This window comes from Centruroides vittatus, unplaced genomic scaffold (genome assembly GCF_030686945.1).
Source record: "Centruroides vittatus isolate TY-2023 unplaced genomic scaffold, ASM3068694v2 contig_5, whole genome shotgun sequence".
Taxonomy (NCBI): Eukaryota; Metazoa; Arthropoda; class Arachnida; order Scorpiones; family Buthidae; genus Centruroides; species Centruroides vittatus.
The window spans coordinates 478,414-498,603 of NW_027122286.1; the positions used below are offsets into that span (position 1 = coordinate 478,414).

The window sequence follows — 20,190 nt, forward strand, 5'->3', positions numbered from 1 at the left end:
CCAGTCTTCTCTAGCTTAACCTTTTTATTGTCGCAAGTTGTTTTTAGGTCCGTAGGTCCTGGTCTTTGCGCTGCATTGTGTTTCCATTCTTTCTCGAATGTACTGGTACTGTACTGTACGTGGTTTGTTATTTCGTTCAGTGCTATCCTTTTACAATGTCAGTTCCTCCACCTGGACCATCTGTTGTTGTGGAGCCGCTAGAAGGCTCTATCCTGAAAGAGGCCAGCTACCAACTCGGTAGGATTCTCGACCACTGCCTAGAGTTCACCAATTACAGTGTGTAGAAAGAGGAACGTTTGAAAATTCGGGACAATGCCAATTACCACTTTTTTGCTTTAGGCCAAACTATTGGTATTATTCGGGAACTGAGAGTTCGTCAGGTGAAAGTACCAAGGGGCAAATTCTCTGGGCTTCCTTAGCATGCGACTCATGCTTAAGAAAAAGTTTTGAATGTCAATATACTTTTTATATGAGAACAAATATGCCAATAATAATTTATTCTAACGTGTAAACTCTTTTATCATTTGTGTTTGCTTTTACATTTGCAACTAGCGGCTAGCCGTTTTAAATCAATGCGATGCTTGCGGGAACTCGATCGCTCGGTCGTGTGGAGGTTTGGCGTAGCAAACAAGTGCGCGCACATGACGTTATTCGAAGCATTTAACACGGCTAGATTGTATCGAAAGTTTGGTACCCAGTCAGCATACATATATTGTGTACAGGGGCGGATCTACATAAATATTAATAGGGCTTAAGCCCTAGGTCTCCAGTGTCAAAGGCCCACAAAAATTAAATTATTATCGTAAATTTTTAATACTTTTTCATTATAATATATTTCATATATTTCACGTGTAGATATAATGGGCTTTATAATAGTCCATACTTTTTATTCACAGCAAATAACGTTTCTGCCTATTGTTTAGTGCTAGAGATAGGTCTTTTATTTTTATAACTTTCAGTATTCCCAAAAATTTTGGACAGGATTCGCACCTGAAAGCACCATACCACAAGACAGGCCCACATACTTGGAGATTGCTAAGTTTTTAAGTACACCTAGTAACACGACAAAAATTATCAGTCGCTCCCTTAATAAGAAAATAAATCACGAAGGGCACGGGGGCTCACACGCACTTATCCTGTACTTAAGACCAGTGTTTCTCAAACTTTTTGATTCGCGATCCCCTTTTGCACTTAAAAATTGAAGAATGAGTATGTGTAGAAAAACATCCCGGAGGGAGGGGGTTAATTTAAATTCAGGAGGAGTTAATTTCTTTTGTTTAATTAATCTATCCCATGTTGAAATTTCTCTCTGTTGCATGTCGTTTTGCATTGACTTTTCGTCAATGTTAAGACTAACAAAATTTAAAAAATATTATTTCTTTATTCTTCACAAACAAAATAAATATATTGAAAAATATAAAAACAAAACAAAATTATATTTCGGAAGTTAATCTAGTTTCAAAACGTTCCGATTCAGCACAAAAGTTTTCAGAAAAACAAGCAAAACTTACCATTCACGATAGGAAAAAAGCCTGGTTCAAATACTGGCGCGTCCTTAAGTACCCTCTCATGGTCGCGACAGTGCTGCCAGCTAAAAACGCATATCAACTAAAATAATATCGGAGTAGCCCAAGACATAGCCAAGTATTGCAGCACCACAGAACTACCGAAAATTCAAATTTGCCGACTGAAACGCTTTCGGTTGACCGGTTTTCGGATTATAGATGCTATACTGTCTAACTCGATTTGCCTACAGACGCAACGCTGCTAGCGAATACCGTTCCAAATGACAACTCTGTTCTATCATAGTTTAGGCGGAGAGTGGAACTCGGGGGATTCCCCAATAACGCACAAATTTATGAATGTTATGTTTAGGGTCGTATTAAAATATTTATATTGTTTTTATTATTTATATGTGCAATTTATTTAAATAAAAATTATTTTATATATCTTTTATTTCTATTATTTCTAAACATGAATTCATAGTAAATTTATAAAATGTTCGAAAAAAAATTGATCTGGCATTAATTTTTCAGCGACCCCCACTTTAAGAATCACTGCTTAAGACAAACTGGACAATGGTGTTGCGGTTAGCATGAATGAGGTTACCACTGAATTGAAAAACAAAATATAATCCGCAACGCATAAAAATCGATATGAAGGTGGTCAAGGAGGTTAGGAGAAATAGTATCTGTATTCGGGTGGGAAGCAGAACAGAAAGTAAAACTCTTAGCAAAGCTGTCGAAGCCATACCAGCTATAAACGACAAAGTTACATCCAAGATTCACGAAGGCAGAAAACCACGGATTATATTGCTCAATTTCCCGAGCTCTAGAGTAGAGGAAACCACCATTGACTGCATTTTTGAGCGGAATAATCTTTGGCACGGTATTGAGAAAAAAGATCTGGTATCCTCATGCCGCAAAAGCACAGCCCTCACAAGAGGTAGGGTTAACGAAAACTGGAGACATGTCATCCTTGCAGTTCCCCATAGGTGAGAGATTTAATCATTATTTCTCCCGTAAAAGTGGATGACTATGTGTCTGTGTTGAGGCGCTACCGGTGCTACGGAGTGCACCGGTAGCGCCTCAACACAGACGGTAGCACTTCAACACAGGCACATAGTCACATGGTTCGGGATTGCATGGACGAATATAGCATGAAAATAAAAATACTTTAAAATGAATTCCAAAAGTCACTATATTAAATAGTAATCTACTTACAGCCAGGATTCAAAGCCCATGTCAAATAACGATTATTAATTTAATTATATCTGTAGGGTACACAATTTTATAGTAGAAACAAAGTTGGATCAGAATTATGTTCAAGACCTGAGACGTTCACTAAATAATGATAATGAATAATGAACAGATCGCTTATTGTAGTGTTTCAAATAGCAATTAAATCGTAAGGCAAACATATTTCGAAAATTCAACTTTTGGCCAAGTTTCTCATAGTTATAGTATAGTTATAGTTTCACTGTAGCCTAATTCTCAGATGAATAAACGATAAACTAAAAATTGCTGTTACATCGTCTTACCGCATCGTATGTACAACATACAGAAATCGGAATAAAAAAAGTCCAAATATATGTTGTCTGCTGGCCATCTGTCTGATAAAATGGTGCTAAAGAATGTAGCTATGTATATATAACTGAATTTTTATTCCCCTGTTTTCGATTATATCAGCAGTAAAAACACGTAGAGAGGTTGCGGCCGACGTTTTCAAAGCGAAAACGTGTACGTCGGACGTTCAGCGCCGTCTTCCTGTAAGTCTAGAAGTTTGACAATGGCGTTTCCACTGACGTTCCAAACGCCATTGTCAATCTTCTAGGCTTACAAGACGGCGGCGCTGAACGTCTGACGTACACGTTGACTAACGTCGGACTCTCTAATATTAGGGATATCAAAAACTTTAGAATCCGAAATATAACTACACACTTACGAGTAATTTTTATGTACATTTGACCAGTTTATTCTTAATTCGAATAATAAATACAATAAACCACACTTTCTCGCCACTCCGACCGCTATAGTTCAAACGTTATCCTCAGTCGTTTATGATGTTGTTACTAGAGATTTTCTATCGGGATCTCGGTTGTTTTTTAACTATTTAAATTTCCTGGGAAATTCTCTTATCTCGAAAAATTTCGCATCTTCCTTAAAAATTCAGTTTTTCGTTATTTTATAATGAGTCGGGGAAATTTTGCTAATAGAAAGTATAATTATCTCAAAAATTTTATTTTATACATTTATAAATAGATTAATATTCATAGAATACAAATATATTCTATAAATATTAATCTATTTACAATGTATTCTATAAATACATTTATAAGTACATATTTATAGATTATATTTATATTATTTATAAATACGTATTTATAAAAGTATTTATAGAATAAATTTATATTTATTCTATAAATACTATTTATTCTATAGATAGCTTTTGCTGTTATTGAGTTTTTTATTGTCCAGTCTTTTACTTATCCCGTGATTCCAAGAAAAGATTATGTGTCCCGAGATATAATCAACTCTATTTGGAATATATTATAAAATAAATTATCTTGGAAAAGAATGATATAATTATTTTTAGTTGTTCTAAGTATATTAATACGGTCTGAACCTCAATAATAGGCCAAAAAATAAAATAAAATAATAATATTGCTATGTAACACATATTAAAAAATTACCCTTCAATTACAAAGAAATTTTCACAAATAAAAAAGCTCGTGCTGTTTTTAATAATTATAATGATTTAAATTTAGAATTTCTGGAAGAAAAGAATCGTGTTTTATGAAGTTGTTTATATACTTGCACAGTTTGCACAACCTGGCGTAATGCAGTTACTGAGTTACTGAGTATGGAGATAGATTAAGACAACATCAGCGCAATTATGGTAATTAGCGCAAGATATTATAGATTCTGATAAGTTAAGAATGTTCAGAACCCTGTAATAAATACATATTGATTATTGACAATCTGTGACAGGCCACAACAAACAAAAATTAACAAAATAATAATAATAAACAAGCTTAAAATTAATAAATACAAATGTATTTTGACAATTTATGAGTTAATTATACCTTCTGTTAACAAAATTTTTTGACTTAACACAAAATAATGGATAACTAAATTTTTATGAAAGATTCGAAATTTTCCGAAAAATTTAAATTATTAAAAAACAATTGAGATCTTAGTAGAGAAACCCTGATTATTATGAATGAAAACATTGGTCAAAGTCAGCTATTGACATCTTAAATTAAATCTCATAATTTGTAAATGTGCAAAAAGCAAAAAAATTGAATATATTTCGTTTTATCGACTTATTAACTATTTTAAGTTTTCTTTTTAGTTGTTCGCCTGATCGTGGTGTATTAATAGAATCTTTCGCGTTCTACAATAACTTGTTTTAAACTAATCATCTGGATAAACTAATTACGCAACTCGTTGCTGGATTGCTGGATTTGCCCAATGTTATGAGATTTTATTTTAAAAATGACTTGTATATTATTAATTTTAATCATAATAAATAAAATTGTGTATGGCGCCATCTAGATTGAGATTTTATTATAAAAATTTATATGCTTAATTATAAAATGGAAAAAGCTTAATTTTTAGAGTAGGGACGAGTTTTATTTTAAAAAAATTGTAAATTCTAATAAGAAGTAAAATCTTCATTGAGTTTGATCCCACTCGAGATATGACATATTAACATCCTGTATCTCTTCACTCCCTCGACCTTTAACCACCAAAATTTAATAGCTTCAATGCCCAAGATGTTTAAAATGTTGAGTATATTATATGTTTTACATTATACCTTAATATTATTTTATGTTTATTAAAACTTGAATAACTTGAATAAAGCATTGGAGGTCGCAAGTGTTTCAATTAATAAATTAATATAATTTATTATTTAAAACTCTTGCGACCTCAATTTAAATTAACATAATAATTAAATAATATAAATATACAAATTACTTCTAGATTTTATTAATTTGTATAAACGATTAGAAATATTGACTTTGAATAACTTTATTCTAGATAATAGTGAAAAATGAATTTAATTCGTGCTCCGAATAAAAATTTATTTTAAAAATCTAATTTTTGAAGAATTTTTCGGTACTTTGGTTCAGTTAATGACCTTAAGATTATAGAAAGAAAACGAATTTCAATTTATTACATTTATGTGAAAATTAATAGAAGAAATAACTATTTTAAACTGCATGCTTTACATTTCACCTTGAAATCTATTCTGATTATTATCTAGGATTACGTTCTTCAAGGTAATATCAAAAAGTTCGACAGCTTTAAATTCTGTGGAATTGGTTGAAGTCGTTTCAGAAGGTGATATACAAGTGACTGGAAGAGACATTATATATTCCAAATCCAGTAAAGAATCTTCTGGTTTGTTGTTTAACGTTGTTTTAAATATTGTTTCTGATAAATTATTGTTAATTTTTCGATAGTACATAGAAATATAAAATAATTTAAGTGTATATACTTAGCTTAAACGTTTAGGTACTCTTATAGAAGGGTTCCCCCTTGAAGGATCATTCGTCATGTAAGGGATCGAATGAGCTAATAACTTCTGCGACTCGATAATCAATTATTAGATGTTGTTTGGAAGTTGAAAGTCAATTTCATTTCCATCATATTTAAAAATTTAATAGATTTCGCCCATTGTTTCATATCATTTTATATTATCATCATTCGTTTAACGCTACCAGAATTAGAATATGCCAAAGCATGTAAGTTAATAAAAAATAATTATTACTATAATTAATAAATAGTCAATTTATATACCTTTTAATTGCCTTAACATGTTCTTTTAATATCAAAGTTAATCGTAATTTCATTTACTACTTACTCTGCTTAATGTTATCCTTCATATATTGTTATTAATATCGATAAGCTTCTTCTTATATACAATAGGAAGAGTCTACTGTATAATTAAAATAATTGATACATCTGTGAATTTTAGTAAAAAGTAAAATTTATCAAATATATTTGTTTATTTATATATATATATATTATAAATAAACAAAATATTATAAATATATTATAAATAAATAAATAAATAAATAAATATATATATATATAAATTATAATATAATATATATATTATAATTTATAAAAACTTAATATTTTCTAAACATTTAATCCGGAAATTTTGTAATCGTCACGCAGGTTTCAGATTCGCCATCGCTGACCTAGAATGTAAGGAGATTTTGCCTGTTTCTAATCAAATTTATTGTACAAGTATTTTCTTCACAAACTAATTGATAAAATAACATTTCACCAATAAGAATTTCTTTCGTGTTAATTTTAATAATTAGTGTAAATATAATTGAATAGCATAGCCTTTTGCAAGAATATATTAACTCAACTTTTTTTTATTTTTGAATTTACACACACATAAGGCAGATAAGATTTCAAGACTCATGATCCATAATTTCTCATATGCCTTTGATATAATCAATAACCTATAATTTGTTCGAAGTACAAAGCAAATTCGGAAATTTAGGATGATTTTCCCAGAAACTTGAAAAGATGAGTGAACACGTTCTTGTCCCAAGGTCCTTAATTATCTTCTTCGTTTTCCTTTATAAAAATTTAAACGTTTTGCTAGGCTGATCAAATAAGAACGATTTTAATTTTTCGAGACATTAGCGAAGTTGAGGCCAAAGTTTTAAACGCGAAAACGTGTACGTTGGACGTTCAGCGCCGCTTTCCTGTAAGCCTAGAAGTTTGACAATGGCGTTTGGAATGTCGAGCATGATTCCACTGACTTTCCAAACACCATTGTCAAACTTCTAGGCTTACAGGAAAGCGGCGCTGAACGTCCGATGTACATAATGTAAGGAAAATTCACTAAAATTATGGAGATCTGGTTGCTTCAAGCTAGAAATAATACGTGTTAGAATTACAAATGAGTTTCTTCCCTTCGTGTAAACTTTATTTATATCCTTTATTTATTTCTTTTAGAAGAGTGTTTTGATATTACGAAATTCAAGATAACTGTAACCACAAAGGTTTCGAATAAAATTTTGAGAATTTTACTTCAATTATAATCTTTCTTAGTTCAGATTACAACCATTTCTAACCAATGATAAGCAGAAATACTTAAGTTATTTTTTCTACGCGTAGAGAATTGGAATACATTTCTTTGGAATTTTTTTACACAAATGGTAATATACCGTATATTTAAAATAAAATCACCTCTTGCATACTCTTTAGACTATATAATAAAAATTAGATCTACAATACTTTTTAGAAGTAAACTATTTTATACGTCCAATACAGCCTCTTAAACCTTAAAATTCCCGGTACATAAGACGACAGTTAACACATAAACTAACGTTTTCGATCCTCCACCGAGGTCTTCGTCAGGTTCGTTGATCATGGAATGCGAAAAGAATCGAACGCTTTCGAAATTCAAAAAGATCGAATATCCCCGCGTCTGAATTTCCCCCGTTTTGAATTTCGAAAGCGTTCGATTCTTTTCGCATTCCATGATCAACGAACCTGACGAAGACCTCGGTGGAGGATCGAAAACGTTAGTTTATGTGTTAACTGTCGTCTTATGTACCGGGAATTTTAAGGTTTAAGAGGCTGTATTGGAATTTATATGTACCGGTAATCACGGGTGAAGATTGTCTTCCTATTTTATACGTTTGAAAACATTAATGAGAAATGTTTCAAACTTGAAAACTACAATAAAAATATATGAGGTCCAAACCTCACAATTGAAATTATTAAAGGAAGAGAGTTGTTTAAACCTTTCTTTGTTTCGGAAAGCGTGAAACGAGAGAAAGAAAAGATGTTTTTAAGCAAGCGCCTTTTCCTCGAGTTTTTTTTTTCCTTCGAGAAGAAGTGTCAACAATTTCTTCCGCTTATCTTGACACGAAGTTATAGTCTTTGTCTACCATAACACAACGGTCGGAATCTTTTTACCATAAAACTATAAAATGTCTTTCTCCCAAAAGAACCATTTTATTCTTCCGGAGGTACAGTCTTGAGCAATGAAGTTGTCGCCAGATAGATCGATCGCGCAGCTCAGGAAGTTGATCACGTAATACGCCAGGACGTCCTACCTGTTAGCAAAGGCATTTCAGGTGGACTGGTCCGATTTGCGCCGTAATACGGGTGAGGAAATCGAGCTGGAGGGACTAATTGTGCAGTCAAGCGTGATGCAGGTTGACAACACTAATCGCTCATCGCTTGCCTAATGCTGGGTTCGAAGCATCGGTCGTTTGTTGTTTTTAATTGTAAATTTCCGCCACTGATCATCAGAAATATAATTTTATCTGTTATTTTCATACTTTTCTTTCTTTATAACGTTTTATTTGCGTTTATTTTTTGTAATTAGAGACGATACAGCTTTAAAATAAACAGATCAGGTCTCACTTGCCAATAGACTATCTCAACTTTCACTGATTGTCGTCGGTTCCTTTGTAATCGAAGAAAAAGAGATCGGATGTCAATGTCCAGTGTTAAGTGTTTATTGCTTTTGCCGTAATCTGAGTAGAGCGGGAGAGGTCACTTAATAAACCGCCAAGTGTTTTATTACCCTTTAAACAACTCCTCCCCACTTGTTATTCTTAGTAATCTGAGAAGGGTAGATCGTGGGTCAAGGTCAGTAAAAGTTTATTACTTTAGCAACAGGGTGTCATATGAGCTGCCACCCACTCCCCACCCTTAATGACAACAACGCGGTAAGTGCTTTATTACTGTGTAAACAAAAACCTCTTTCTCTATCAGAAATGGGTCAGTTGTCAAGGCTACTGTTTGATTGTATTGAACAGAATGCTGTCCTTGATATTTACGAATCATTTTGTAAAAACTGTTTACTTTTAATTCCTTTCTTGTAATTTATTTCCCGCCTCGGTTATAAAATTGCTTTTTATCATGTTTTAAATCTGCGCGTTTTATAATACGCTTGTATAAAGTAACGAATTAAAATTGAAATGCACATTTCGTTGTTTCATAAAATATTTATTGATTTTGATCAGAGTTCAAGTTTGCAAAAATGTTTCCATATCTCTACATCTTCGTTATTACATATATATGAATAAAATATATTGTCATTTTATAAACAGATCTTATTGAATTCAATTTGTTTTATTTTCTTGTATTTATATTCGTATTGTATTCGAATTCGCCATTTTATAATTTGTAAATATGCACGTATCACATTATATTTCATTCGTTTAATTCTATACTACTTATGTAAAAACTATTTTTATATCATTTAATTTCCTTTTATATGTTTTTAATTAGTTTTTTAAGCTAATGCGACCTAATCTACGAATGGCAGCTTCCCCGCATCACATAGAATTCTACGGGAAAGCCATCACTGCAGGCGTAAAGTTGCCTCTGTAAAGTTGTTTATCCGGGAAACATGCCGTTCAGGAATCATTTTCGACATTTTAAAAGAATATAAATATACACACTGTTTTATATTTTTAATGAATATTTATTTCAATAATCAAAAGCTATACATTCTTCTGGGCATGATTTCGAAAGAAGCCTTCTAATGAATAAGGTTAAACTATTGTAAACAACCTGATGGTGTTTTGAAATATAATAAATATAAATATATTACATGGCATAATTAAACGCGACACATTGCATTATCGCCATGTAATTCAGATGCAATGTATCGCTCTCGGCGATACATTGCATCTGAATTTGATTTCCCTTCCCCTTTTTGCAATCTCGCCACTTTATTGCTTACTGATTAAGTTTTGCAAGTTCAAAGACAAAACACGACGTATATTGGTTCGTTATTATCCAATAAAACATTCGAAAATTTCCTTGAATATGATTTGTTAAAAGGTGTAAGTCACACCTTGTTCTACTTGCTTGATTGGGCATTCTTGTTGGTCACACCCTGCATACAGCTATTGGCCGTGAATCGTTACCAAACTATATCAGATTTACGAATCAGAGACAACAAAGATATGTAAGCGACCAATCTGCCAGAAATGCACATTAATGTCAAGTAGAACAATCAAGAGGATGCCCAATCAAGCAAGTAGAACAAGGTGTGGCTTACACCTTTTAACAAATCATATTCAAGGAAATTTTCGAATGTTTTATTGGATACTAACGAACCAATATACGTCGCAATTTTATAACCGAGGCGGGAAATAAATTACAAGAAAGGAATTAAAAGTAAACAGTTTTTACAAAATGATTCGTAAATATCAAGGACAGCATTCTGTTCAATACAATCAAACAGTAGCCTTGACAACTGACCCATTTCTGATAGAGAAAGAGGTTTTTGTTTACACAGTAATAAAGCACTTACCGCGTTGTTGTCATTAAGGGTGGGGAGTGGGTGGCAGCTCATATGACACCCTGTTGCTAAAGTAATAAACTTTTACTGACCTTGACCCACGATCTACCCTTCTCAGATTACTAAGAATAACAAGTGGGGAGGAGTTGTTTAAAGGGTAATAAAACACTTGGCGGTTTATTAAGTGACCTCTCCCGCTCTACTCAGATTACGGCAAAAGCAATAAACACTTAACACTGGACATTGACATCCGATCTCTTTTTCTTCGATTACAAAGGAACCGACGACAATCAGTGAAAGTTGAGATAGTCTATTGGCAAGTGAGACCTGATCTGTTTATTTTAAAGCTGTATCGTCTCTAATTACAAAAAATAAACGCAAATAAAACGTTATAAAGAAAGAAAAGTATGAAAATAACAGATAAAATTATATTTCTGATGATCAGTGGCGGAAATTTACAATTAAAAACAACAAACGACCGATGCTTCGAACCCAGCATTAGGCAAGCGATGAGCGATTAGTGTTGTCAACCTGCATCACGCTTGACTGCACAATTAGTCCCTCCAGCTCGATTTCCTCACCCGTATTACGGCGCAAATCGGACCAGTCCACCTGAAATGCCTTTGCTAACAGGTAGGACGTCCTGGCGTATTACGTGATCAACTTCCTGAGCTGCGCGATCGATCTATCTGGCGACAAGTTTATTGCTCTAGACTGTACAGTCTAGGCCACTGACGTTGACGCCAGGTAGATCGATTGCGCAGCTCAGGCAGTTGATCGCTTAATATGCCTGGACGTCCTATCTGTTAGCATAGGCGTTTCAGGTGGACTGACCCGATTTCTGCCATAATAGGGGCGAGGAAATCGAGCTGGAGGGACTTACCTGTGCAGTCAAGCGTGCTACAGGTTGACAAGACTAATCGCTCATCGCTTGCCTAGCACTGGGATCGAGGCATCGGTCGTTTGTTTTTTTTTAATTGTAAATTTCCGTCACTGATCATCAGAAATATAATTTTAGCTGTTATTTTCATACGTTTCTTTCCTTATAACGTTTTATTCGCGTTTATTTTCCTGTAATTTGAGACGATACAGCTTTAAAATAAACAGATCAGGTCTCACTTGCCAATAGACTATCTCAACTTTCACAGATTGTCGTCGGTTCCTTTGTAATCGGAGAGGAAAAGATCGTGTGTCCGTGTTAAGTGTTTATTGCTTTTGCGGTAATCTGAGTAGAGCTGGAGAGGTCACTTAATAAACCGCCAAGTGTTTTATTATCCTTTAAACAACTCCTCCCCATTTGTTATTTTTAGTAATCAGAGAAGGGTAGATCGTGGGTCAAGGTCGGTGAAAGTTTATTGCTTTAGCAACAGGGTGTCATATGAGCTGCCACCCACTCCCACCCTTAATGACAACAACGCCTAAGTGTTTCATTACTAAGTAAACAAAAGCTCCTTTCTCTGTCAGAAATGGGTCAAATGTCAAGGTTACTGTTTGATTGTATTGAAAACAATGTTGTCCTTGATATTAAGAATCAGTTTTGTCAGAACTGTTCACTTTTAATACCTTTTTTTATAATTTATTTCTGCCTCGGTTATAAAATTGTTTTTATCATGTTTTAAATCCGCGCGTTTTATAATACACTTGTATAAAGTTACGAATTAAAATTGAAATGCACATTTCATTGTTTCATAAAATATTTATTGATTATACAGAGTTGAAGGTTGCAAAAATGTTTCCATATCTCTACATCTTCGTTATTACATATATATGAATAAAATATATTGCCATTTTATAAACAGATCTTATTGAATTCAATTTGTTTTATTTTCTTGTATTTATATTCGTATTGTATTCGAATTCGCCATTTTATAATTTGTAAATATGCACGTATCACATTATATTTCATTCGTTTAATTCTATACTACTTATGTAAAAACTATTTTTATATCATTTAATTTCCTTTTATATGTTTTAATTAGTTTTTTAAGCTAATGCGACCTAATCTACGAATGGCAGCTTCCCACGCATCACATAGAATTCTACGGGGAAGCCATCATTGCAGGCGTAAAGTTGCCTCTGTAAAGTTGTTTATCTGGGTAACATACCGATCAGGAATCCTTTTCGACATTTTAAAAGAAAATAAATATACACACTTCTTTAAATTTTTAATGAATACTTTTTTATTTTAACAAAGCTATACATTTTTCTGAGCACGATTTCGATAGAAGCCTTCTAATGAAGAAGTTAACATATTGGAAACAATCTCACAAATATTTTTAAAAATTTAATTTTTAAAATAATTATAATCAATATAAAGTTTATAGATAAAAGAAGAAAAGCGAAATAATTTACGTAACTTATATCAATTTATTTAATTCCAGGTAAAGGAATGGAAATGAATCGAAGATTTGTGCAGATTGTATTATCTAAATGGTTCGAAATTTTGGGGAGAACGGTTAGTCGATATCCAGCTTACTTTATTATTATACCTATACTAGTCACGTTAATTCTTCTTCCTGGGTGCCTGAATTTCAAAGAAATTACAGATGTCGACTATTTATTTATCGCTGAAAACGGAGAATTTGTGAAAACTAAAGAAAAAGTAGAAAAATTATTTCCCCTGAACATGTCCGAATGCGCCGATATTCCAAGAATAACACGTCGCTTAAAGAGTCCAAGTGTATATGTGTTAGGTATCGATACAGAAAACATGTTGCAAGAAAATATTTTAAAAGAAATTAAAATGTTAGATTTTATCGTGAAAAACGTGACCGTTATGAACAATGAAATGGATATTGGATACGAAGAACTTTGCGGTATAATCAATGGAAGATGCTTCGTAAATCCTATTTTAAATGTAATTTCTAATTTGGAAAAACGTGTTGCTAACTGGAACAAAATTAAATATCCAATTGATATAGATCCCGTAACGTTTTCGTATGAAGCTTATGGCATTAATTTAGGTGGAGTTACTGTTGATGATGGTGATTACGTTAAAAATGTACGTGCATTAAGGCTGGTGTATTTGATGGATGAAACAGATCTAGAAAAGATAGTGTCGATCAAAAAATGGACGGAATCAGTGTTTAAGAAATTATCTGAAGTAAAGTTTAAGAATATTCGAGTAATTCCTGATTTTATAAACCTCGTAGATGGTTCTTATTTACTATATATGAAAGGCATAACGCCTTTCATAGCAGTGTCAATAATATTAATAATGATTTTTTCTGCGATAACCTTCCTTACTAATAGTTGGAAAAGAAGTAAACCTTTCCTAGGAATTTCGTCTTGCATATCAGGTGGATTAGCCATTTGTTCTTCATTTGGATTTGCTTCTTATTGCGGTCTGGAGTATTCTGCCACCAATATTACAATTCCATTTTTAGTTATAGGTAAGAGATTTGTGTTTAAATTAAATTGTGTATCCTGTTGTAATGAACTAATTTTATATTTTTATAAATAAATAAACACTTCTGAATAATTAGTAAATATTCCACATAATCTATATAAATAAAACGTTTGTTCCTGATAGCTAATCTCCGAAAGTTCTTCACCGATTGCTTTGAAATTTTGACACAACGTTGCATTCGAGTACGCGCGTGTTTTTATATAATATAGATATCGAAATTCTCCCCGCGGAGGAGAGGGACAAAATTAAGGCTTATCGTGAAGAACTGGGCTTCTATTATACTATTTTAGATGCAGCTTTTTGAGTTTTTCATTGCGTTTTAATAGGGTACGTCAAGAGAATGTACACTAAGAAGGGATTTTTCGAAATTCCCTCCCCCCGCGGGGGAAGTGTTATACATTTATAATAGTTACATTTTGAGCCACAGCAACGCGTGGCGGGTACTGCTAGTATTAAATATATTTTTTAACTTATCAGTTCATTACAACAATTTCCTTACTTCATTCATTTATTTATATTGTTTTTCTGTTTTTATAATAATAAGATATATTTTAAATGTAAAATATGTCTTGATATTACAGCATTTTTATTACTCTCTGCTGCATTTTTAAAAAGAATACAGTTCAAATAAAATTCCTAAACTTATCGATGCGTTATTGCTTACTATGACAGCTCTTAATAACTTCATTAAGTGTTTATTAGTAAGAAATATGGACTTTCTAGTATTTAATATTATGTCGTATTTAAAATAAGCATTTTGCAATGTTTAAGTCTTATTTGGGAGAACTATTTTATTTATTATATTTTATTGAATATGAAGATACATCTACTAGTAATTACATAATTTACGAAACCATTAAACCTGTACATAATTCTAAATTTTTTATTATTCAAACGCATAGAGTCTTGATCGCGGCATAAATTCTATAAAAATATGACCGTTGTATCATACATAAACAGTAACGTGGCAGGAGAAAGTATAAATTATTTCTTAATGTACTGTACAAATATTAGTTTCTGTTTAGTTGATTTTACTACTAAGTGGTTCCGCACGACTTAAAGGACTCACAATATATTAAAGCAATATGTAGCGTCATCTGTTATCAGATTTTATCTTCTACAAATTTTAAAACAAATTACTATTTTTATTTGTCTCTTATTGCTCCAATTTCTATATATAGCTGATCTAGCTTGTATGAAATACAGTAGACTTTCCCATATCCGGACTGATCAAATAAAATGAAAAATTTTCGAAATTGTTGTACTCTACTTCAAGTCTTACCATTTCATACTGCAGTGTTTATACTTTTAAGTTTTTAAAAATTAAGGTTGCGTTAAAGTTTGAAGGGCGCAATGCATCAATCGCCGCTGACATAATAACTGGATCACTCCTGCACACATTAGTTCGAATATGGGAAATTGTACTATATTGTTATTTAGAATTATTATAAGTTTTAAATAAGAAAATGATTAAATTAGATTACATACTAATATCACAAAAGCTGTATCTGAAACAATCTGAAACTTGAGGGAGCCAATCAGAAATCTCTGTCATTGCCATACTACATTTATATTCTGTATTTCCTCGATTAAACTCCCGAAAATTTATTTCTAAACTATGTCTTTTCCGGGTTTATTTGAAGACCTTGAAATAAAAACCTTGTTATCCGATTCTATACATTTTGAAGTTTAGATAGAAGTTTAGATAGAAAGTACAGATAGAAGTTTAGTTTAATTCCTTACTTGCCATTTCAAACTACATTACCTTGTGCAGTGTAGTACTAGGGGTTTCCCATGCTTTTCAATCTGGAGTTCATTTTTAACAATGCCTTTATTTCCAGGAGTCTATTTAAATACCGGAGTTTAACCGAGGAAATGCTGTATATATCTATTTGTTGTTTCTAGATAAGATTAACACTCTAAAATATTAATGTAAGAAAAATGCATTAATGAAAGAGAAAAATACAACAGAGGGGTTTAAACGCTTTCCAGTACTACACACTCAGCATCAAGAACAGCCTTATTATTTCTAATGATAAGTCTATCTGCTGAAAAGCTCTATTACAGTATAAATTTGGTAGGATGCTTAAAAATTTATAACCACATTTTGGTAAAGTTTATATATTTTAATTAATTAACGACTGACAACTTAAAATTAATTGCTGTATCAATAAAAATAATTATCAAAATTTATTTTTTTATAATTAAGCAACCGAAATTGACGATTCCTGTATCTTACTGGCCTCTTGGAGATCAACTGATTTTATGAAAAGCGTGGAAAAACGATTGTCAGAAACGTATTCTGAAGCTGCAGTTTCCATCACTCTGACATCTCTAACAAATTTCATATCATATTGCATTGGAATGACTACCCCGTTTCCCATCGTTAGAATATTCTGCACATATGCAGCAATTTCCATCTTATTTACATTCTTGTACCAAATCACATTTTTCGGAGGATGCATTGCAATAAGTGGATTTCGAGAATATAACATCATGCAAAAATCATCAGATTACAAGGAAATAGGTATAGTTCACACTACTTCAAACTTATACTTTTAAACAACTTTATTTAATCTTTAATAATTTTCTAATCTATAAACTTCAGGTATTAAAAGTAATTCTCAAGAAGATATATTTAAAGAAGAAATCTGCATGAAAATTTTTCGGGATCTAATTGATAAAATTCTTTCGTGGACATCAGGCAGAATTATTATCATCCTTCTTTATTTCACTAATTTGGGAATTGGAATATGGGGAATTTTTCATCTAGTTGAAGGTTATGACATTTCTAAAGTCTTTCCTGTCGATTATTCAACTGAAGGTATAGGTGTATATTATAAATACTTTACTCAATTTTCTTTGCCGATTCAAATTATAATAGAAGAACCTCTAAATTATGCTGATCCCCAAGTTCAACAATCCATCGACAAATTAATATATAAAATAGAATCTCATCCCCACATTTCTACAGATTTAACTGTTTGGTGGCTTAAATATTACAAAGTCTTTTTGAATCACGATATCGCTAAGTTTTCTATGAAGGGATATAACACATCATTAAAACAAGATTTTCTCGATGGTTTACGCAATGTATTCTTTCGTTTTAAAAGTGCTTATCCATTTAAATACGATGTTAAATTCAATAAAAATGGAACCGAAATCGTTTCTACTAGAATTATTTTTATATCGAAAAATGTCACAAATAGAATAGAAGAAATAAAATTAATCAAAGATGTTAATAAAATCATAGAAGGTTCTAAGGTTTCTGTAAAAGTATTTTCATTATTTGAAAATGTAGTGGAACAAGCTACCATAATTCGTTCTATAATTTTTCAACTGACATGGGTCACAATTCTAATAATAATTATCCTATTTTTTATATTTATTCCTTATATAATTTGTACAATTCTTGTATCCATTTCAGTAGTAAGTTCTGTTGTGGAAACAATTGGATTAATGGCATTTTGGGATATTAACCTCGATATTGTATCAACGATGATTCTAGTACTCTGCTTTGGTTTTTGCATTAATTATCCAAGTCACATTGCCTATGCCTTTTCTAATTACGCAAAGAAAAGCGACAACTTACGGGAAAAATTAAGCTTTTGTGTATATTTAGTTGGATTTCCAATATTTCAGGGTTGTTTATCGACAATTGTAGGAGTTTCTGTATTTTTGTTCAGTTCTATGTACGTTTTTATTACTTTCTTTAAAATAGTGTTTATTATAGTTATGCAAACAGCCTTTCATTCAATGTTTTTTATTCCAGTTTCTATAGATTTCTTAGATAGAGCACGTTGTCTTAACAAAAAAGCTAATAAAAACCCTTTATCTCAGGTAAACGGCAGAATATAAAATACTACTTTGAATTTAGCGTTTGTTATTATTATAGATATAATAAATAAACGTTCATTGCTCTAATATACTTATATAAATTAAAAAGTTTATTGTAAGCTTAAATAATACAATAATACTTAAAAGGACCGGATCAAGAGAAGTCTGGGGCTAAGTATTCAGACATTCCTGCATAATCAATTCTCATTTCTTAAGGATTTAAAAGTCGTGTAAAGAACATGTTTAATATTATTATATGGTAAAATAAAAGTAGAATTATTTTAAATGCGAATAAAAAAATGCGTCATTATGAGTCTTTTCTATCTTTGGAACCTATTCAGTTGCATATATTTCTTAATGATTAATCCAGCCCTGGTATTCAACTGATGATAGATGTTTATTTATTTGTTTACTACTTTTAAATGTTAATTTTAATCCTACGATTTTAAATTTTTGCTAAAAGTTGCAACCAGAAATCAGGATAATAAAGAAATGAAGAAAAATTAAGATAATTATGTTTTATGTTTTAAAAACCGTCGAAGTATAAGATATTGCTATGGTTATCGTACTTAACTAATGTTAAGAATGATATTTCAATTTCTTAAAATAAATATAAAATTAATTCGATATCGTAAGACAAAGAAATGTGAAATTCGTTATACATTGCAAGATATTTAAAAAGAGGTAGACAAATAAATATATTTTATTTTTTAATTATAAAATAGCAGTTAAAATAAACCTTAGATATTTACGACTGAGAAAATTTTATGAATAAGTGTTTGAATATTTTTGTAATGATGAAATGCGAATAAAATAAATCAGTTATATCAGATCTGTTCTTTTACCTTCCATTTTAAATCCACTGTATCGTAATTATACTGAATATAAAGATAAATACTCTACTTGTAAAATATGAAATAATACTACTGCAAATACTTGTACTGTACCTAAGCATAAAAGCACACTTTACGCTGTCATAAATATTACACTTTATGATAAAGCGTACACTTTTAATAAGTATTAAATAAAATTTCTAAAGAAAAAAAAACTAAAAATAAGCTGTAAGTTACATGAATTAGTTATTCCTTTTTATACGTAAACACAAAATATATTCATTTCTCATATGAAAAGATGATGATAAAGGTTTTAGTAAATACTATTTTAATTGCAATTAAATATAGGCCTAGTAATAAAATACTTAATACGTTCTCTACTTAATACATCAGTCAGTCAAGAGTCTAATCTCAATTTTTAGATTAGTTTCACTTATCAAATATGTTATCAGCAATTATAAATAACTGTAATTACTTAATTCGTTTATGTTATATTTATTAAAAGTAAAGCATAAAATATTCACTACCTAAAGTAAAATTTATGTGCTAAATCATATTCTGTTATGGTGTTTTGTCAGTATTTTTAAGTCATTTCGAGAATCATTAAGTAAAGAAAATCATTATTTATTATAATAAAAATCTATTTTAGTTATAAAGAAAATATTGAGTTTTATAAATACTTATTAATATCGTTAAAAATGTGAAATTTTATTTCATTTTCTAGAGAAAACGATTTTCATATTGTAGCTAAACAAAGCATTTTTAAAACCAGAATAAAATAAACTTATTTAAAAAATGTAATAACTGACAGCAGTGGCACGTTATCCTATAGACAAAAAGGACAATTGTGTGGGGTCCCTACTAACAGAGGGCTCAAATCAATGTTTTATAAGAAAATAATTCCCCAACACATTCCCCCGAAAAAAAAAAATGTCTGAAATAAACTCTATACACGGGACATCCTAATTCAAATCTTTCTGGATCTCACGCAATACTAATTGACTGATAATGATATACGCAAATTTAAGCACAAAATATCGATATACTAAAGCAACAAAAAAATATACAGTAACGATAACCAACTCATTTCGCACGAACAACGACATCTGTTTTTTCTATCATATTTTTAGATTAAAGAAATCAGATGGATAACGTAGGTTACGTGTTTCAGTGTAACAAGCTTGACCAATCATAACGCGACTTAGTAACGCTTTTACTAAATCTGGTTACGTAAAAATAGGTCAGACAAGAGGCCCAATTTTGGTATGGCCAGTAGTTATCATATGCCGCACTTACCTTAACGGTTCA

The 20,190-nt window shown here is 31.3% G+C and overlaps 2 protein-coding genes across 2 annotated transcripts in view; both read left to right on the plus strand.

Moving 5' to 3' along the window:
• The window catches only part of LOC136978153 (cytochrome P450 3A30-like), a 65,163-nt gene that overhangs the window by 12,097 nt on the left and 32,876 nt on the right, over positions 1–20,190 (plus strand). The window lies entirely within an intron of this gene.
• Positions 2,157–18,881, plus strand: LOC136978142 (patched domain-containing protein 3-like). Its single transcript, XM_067273797.1, has 6 exons — positions 2,157–2,408; positions 5,786–5,906; positions 6,173–6,250; positions 13,185–14,195; positions 16,422–16,739; positions 16,821–18,881. Exons 1-6 carry the CDS (start codon positions 2,157–2,159, stop codon positions 18,068–18,070), a joined length of 3,030 nt encoding a protein of 1,009 aa, XP_067129898.1. The 3' UTR covers positions 18,071–18,881.

What these genes read in the sequence shown, in the direction of transcription:
- LOC136978142 (XM_067273797.1), top strand. Translation starts at nt 2,157, where the DNA reads ATGAAGGTGGTCAAGGAGGTTAGGAGAAATAGTATCTGTATTCGGGTG. An exon ending in GTATTGAGAAAAAAGATCTG is followed by an intron (nt 2,409 to 5,785) that starts GTATCCTCATGC and finishes ACGTTCTTCAAG; the next exon opens with GTAATATCAAAAAGTTCGAC. An exon ending in ATCCAGTAAAGAATCTTCTG is followed by an intron (nt 5,907 to 6,172) that starts GTTTGTTGTTTA and finishes AAAATTTAATAG; the next exon opens with ATTTCGCCCATTGTTTCATA.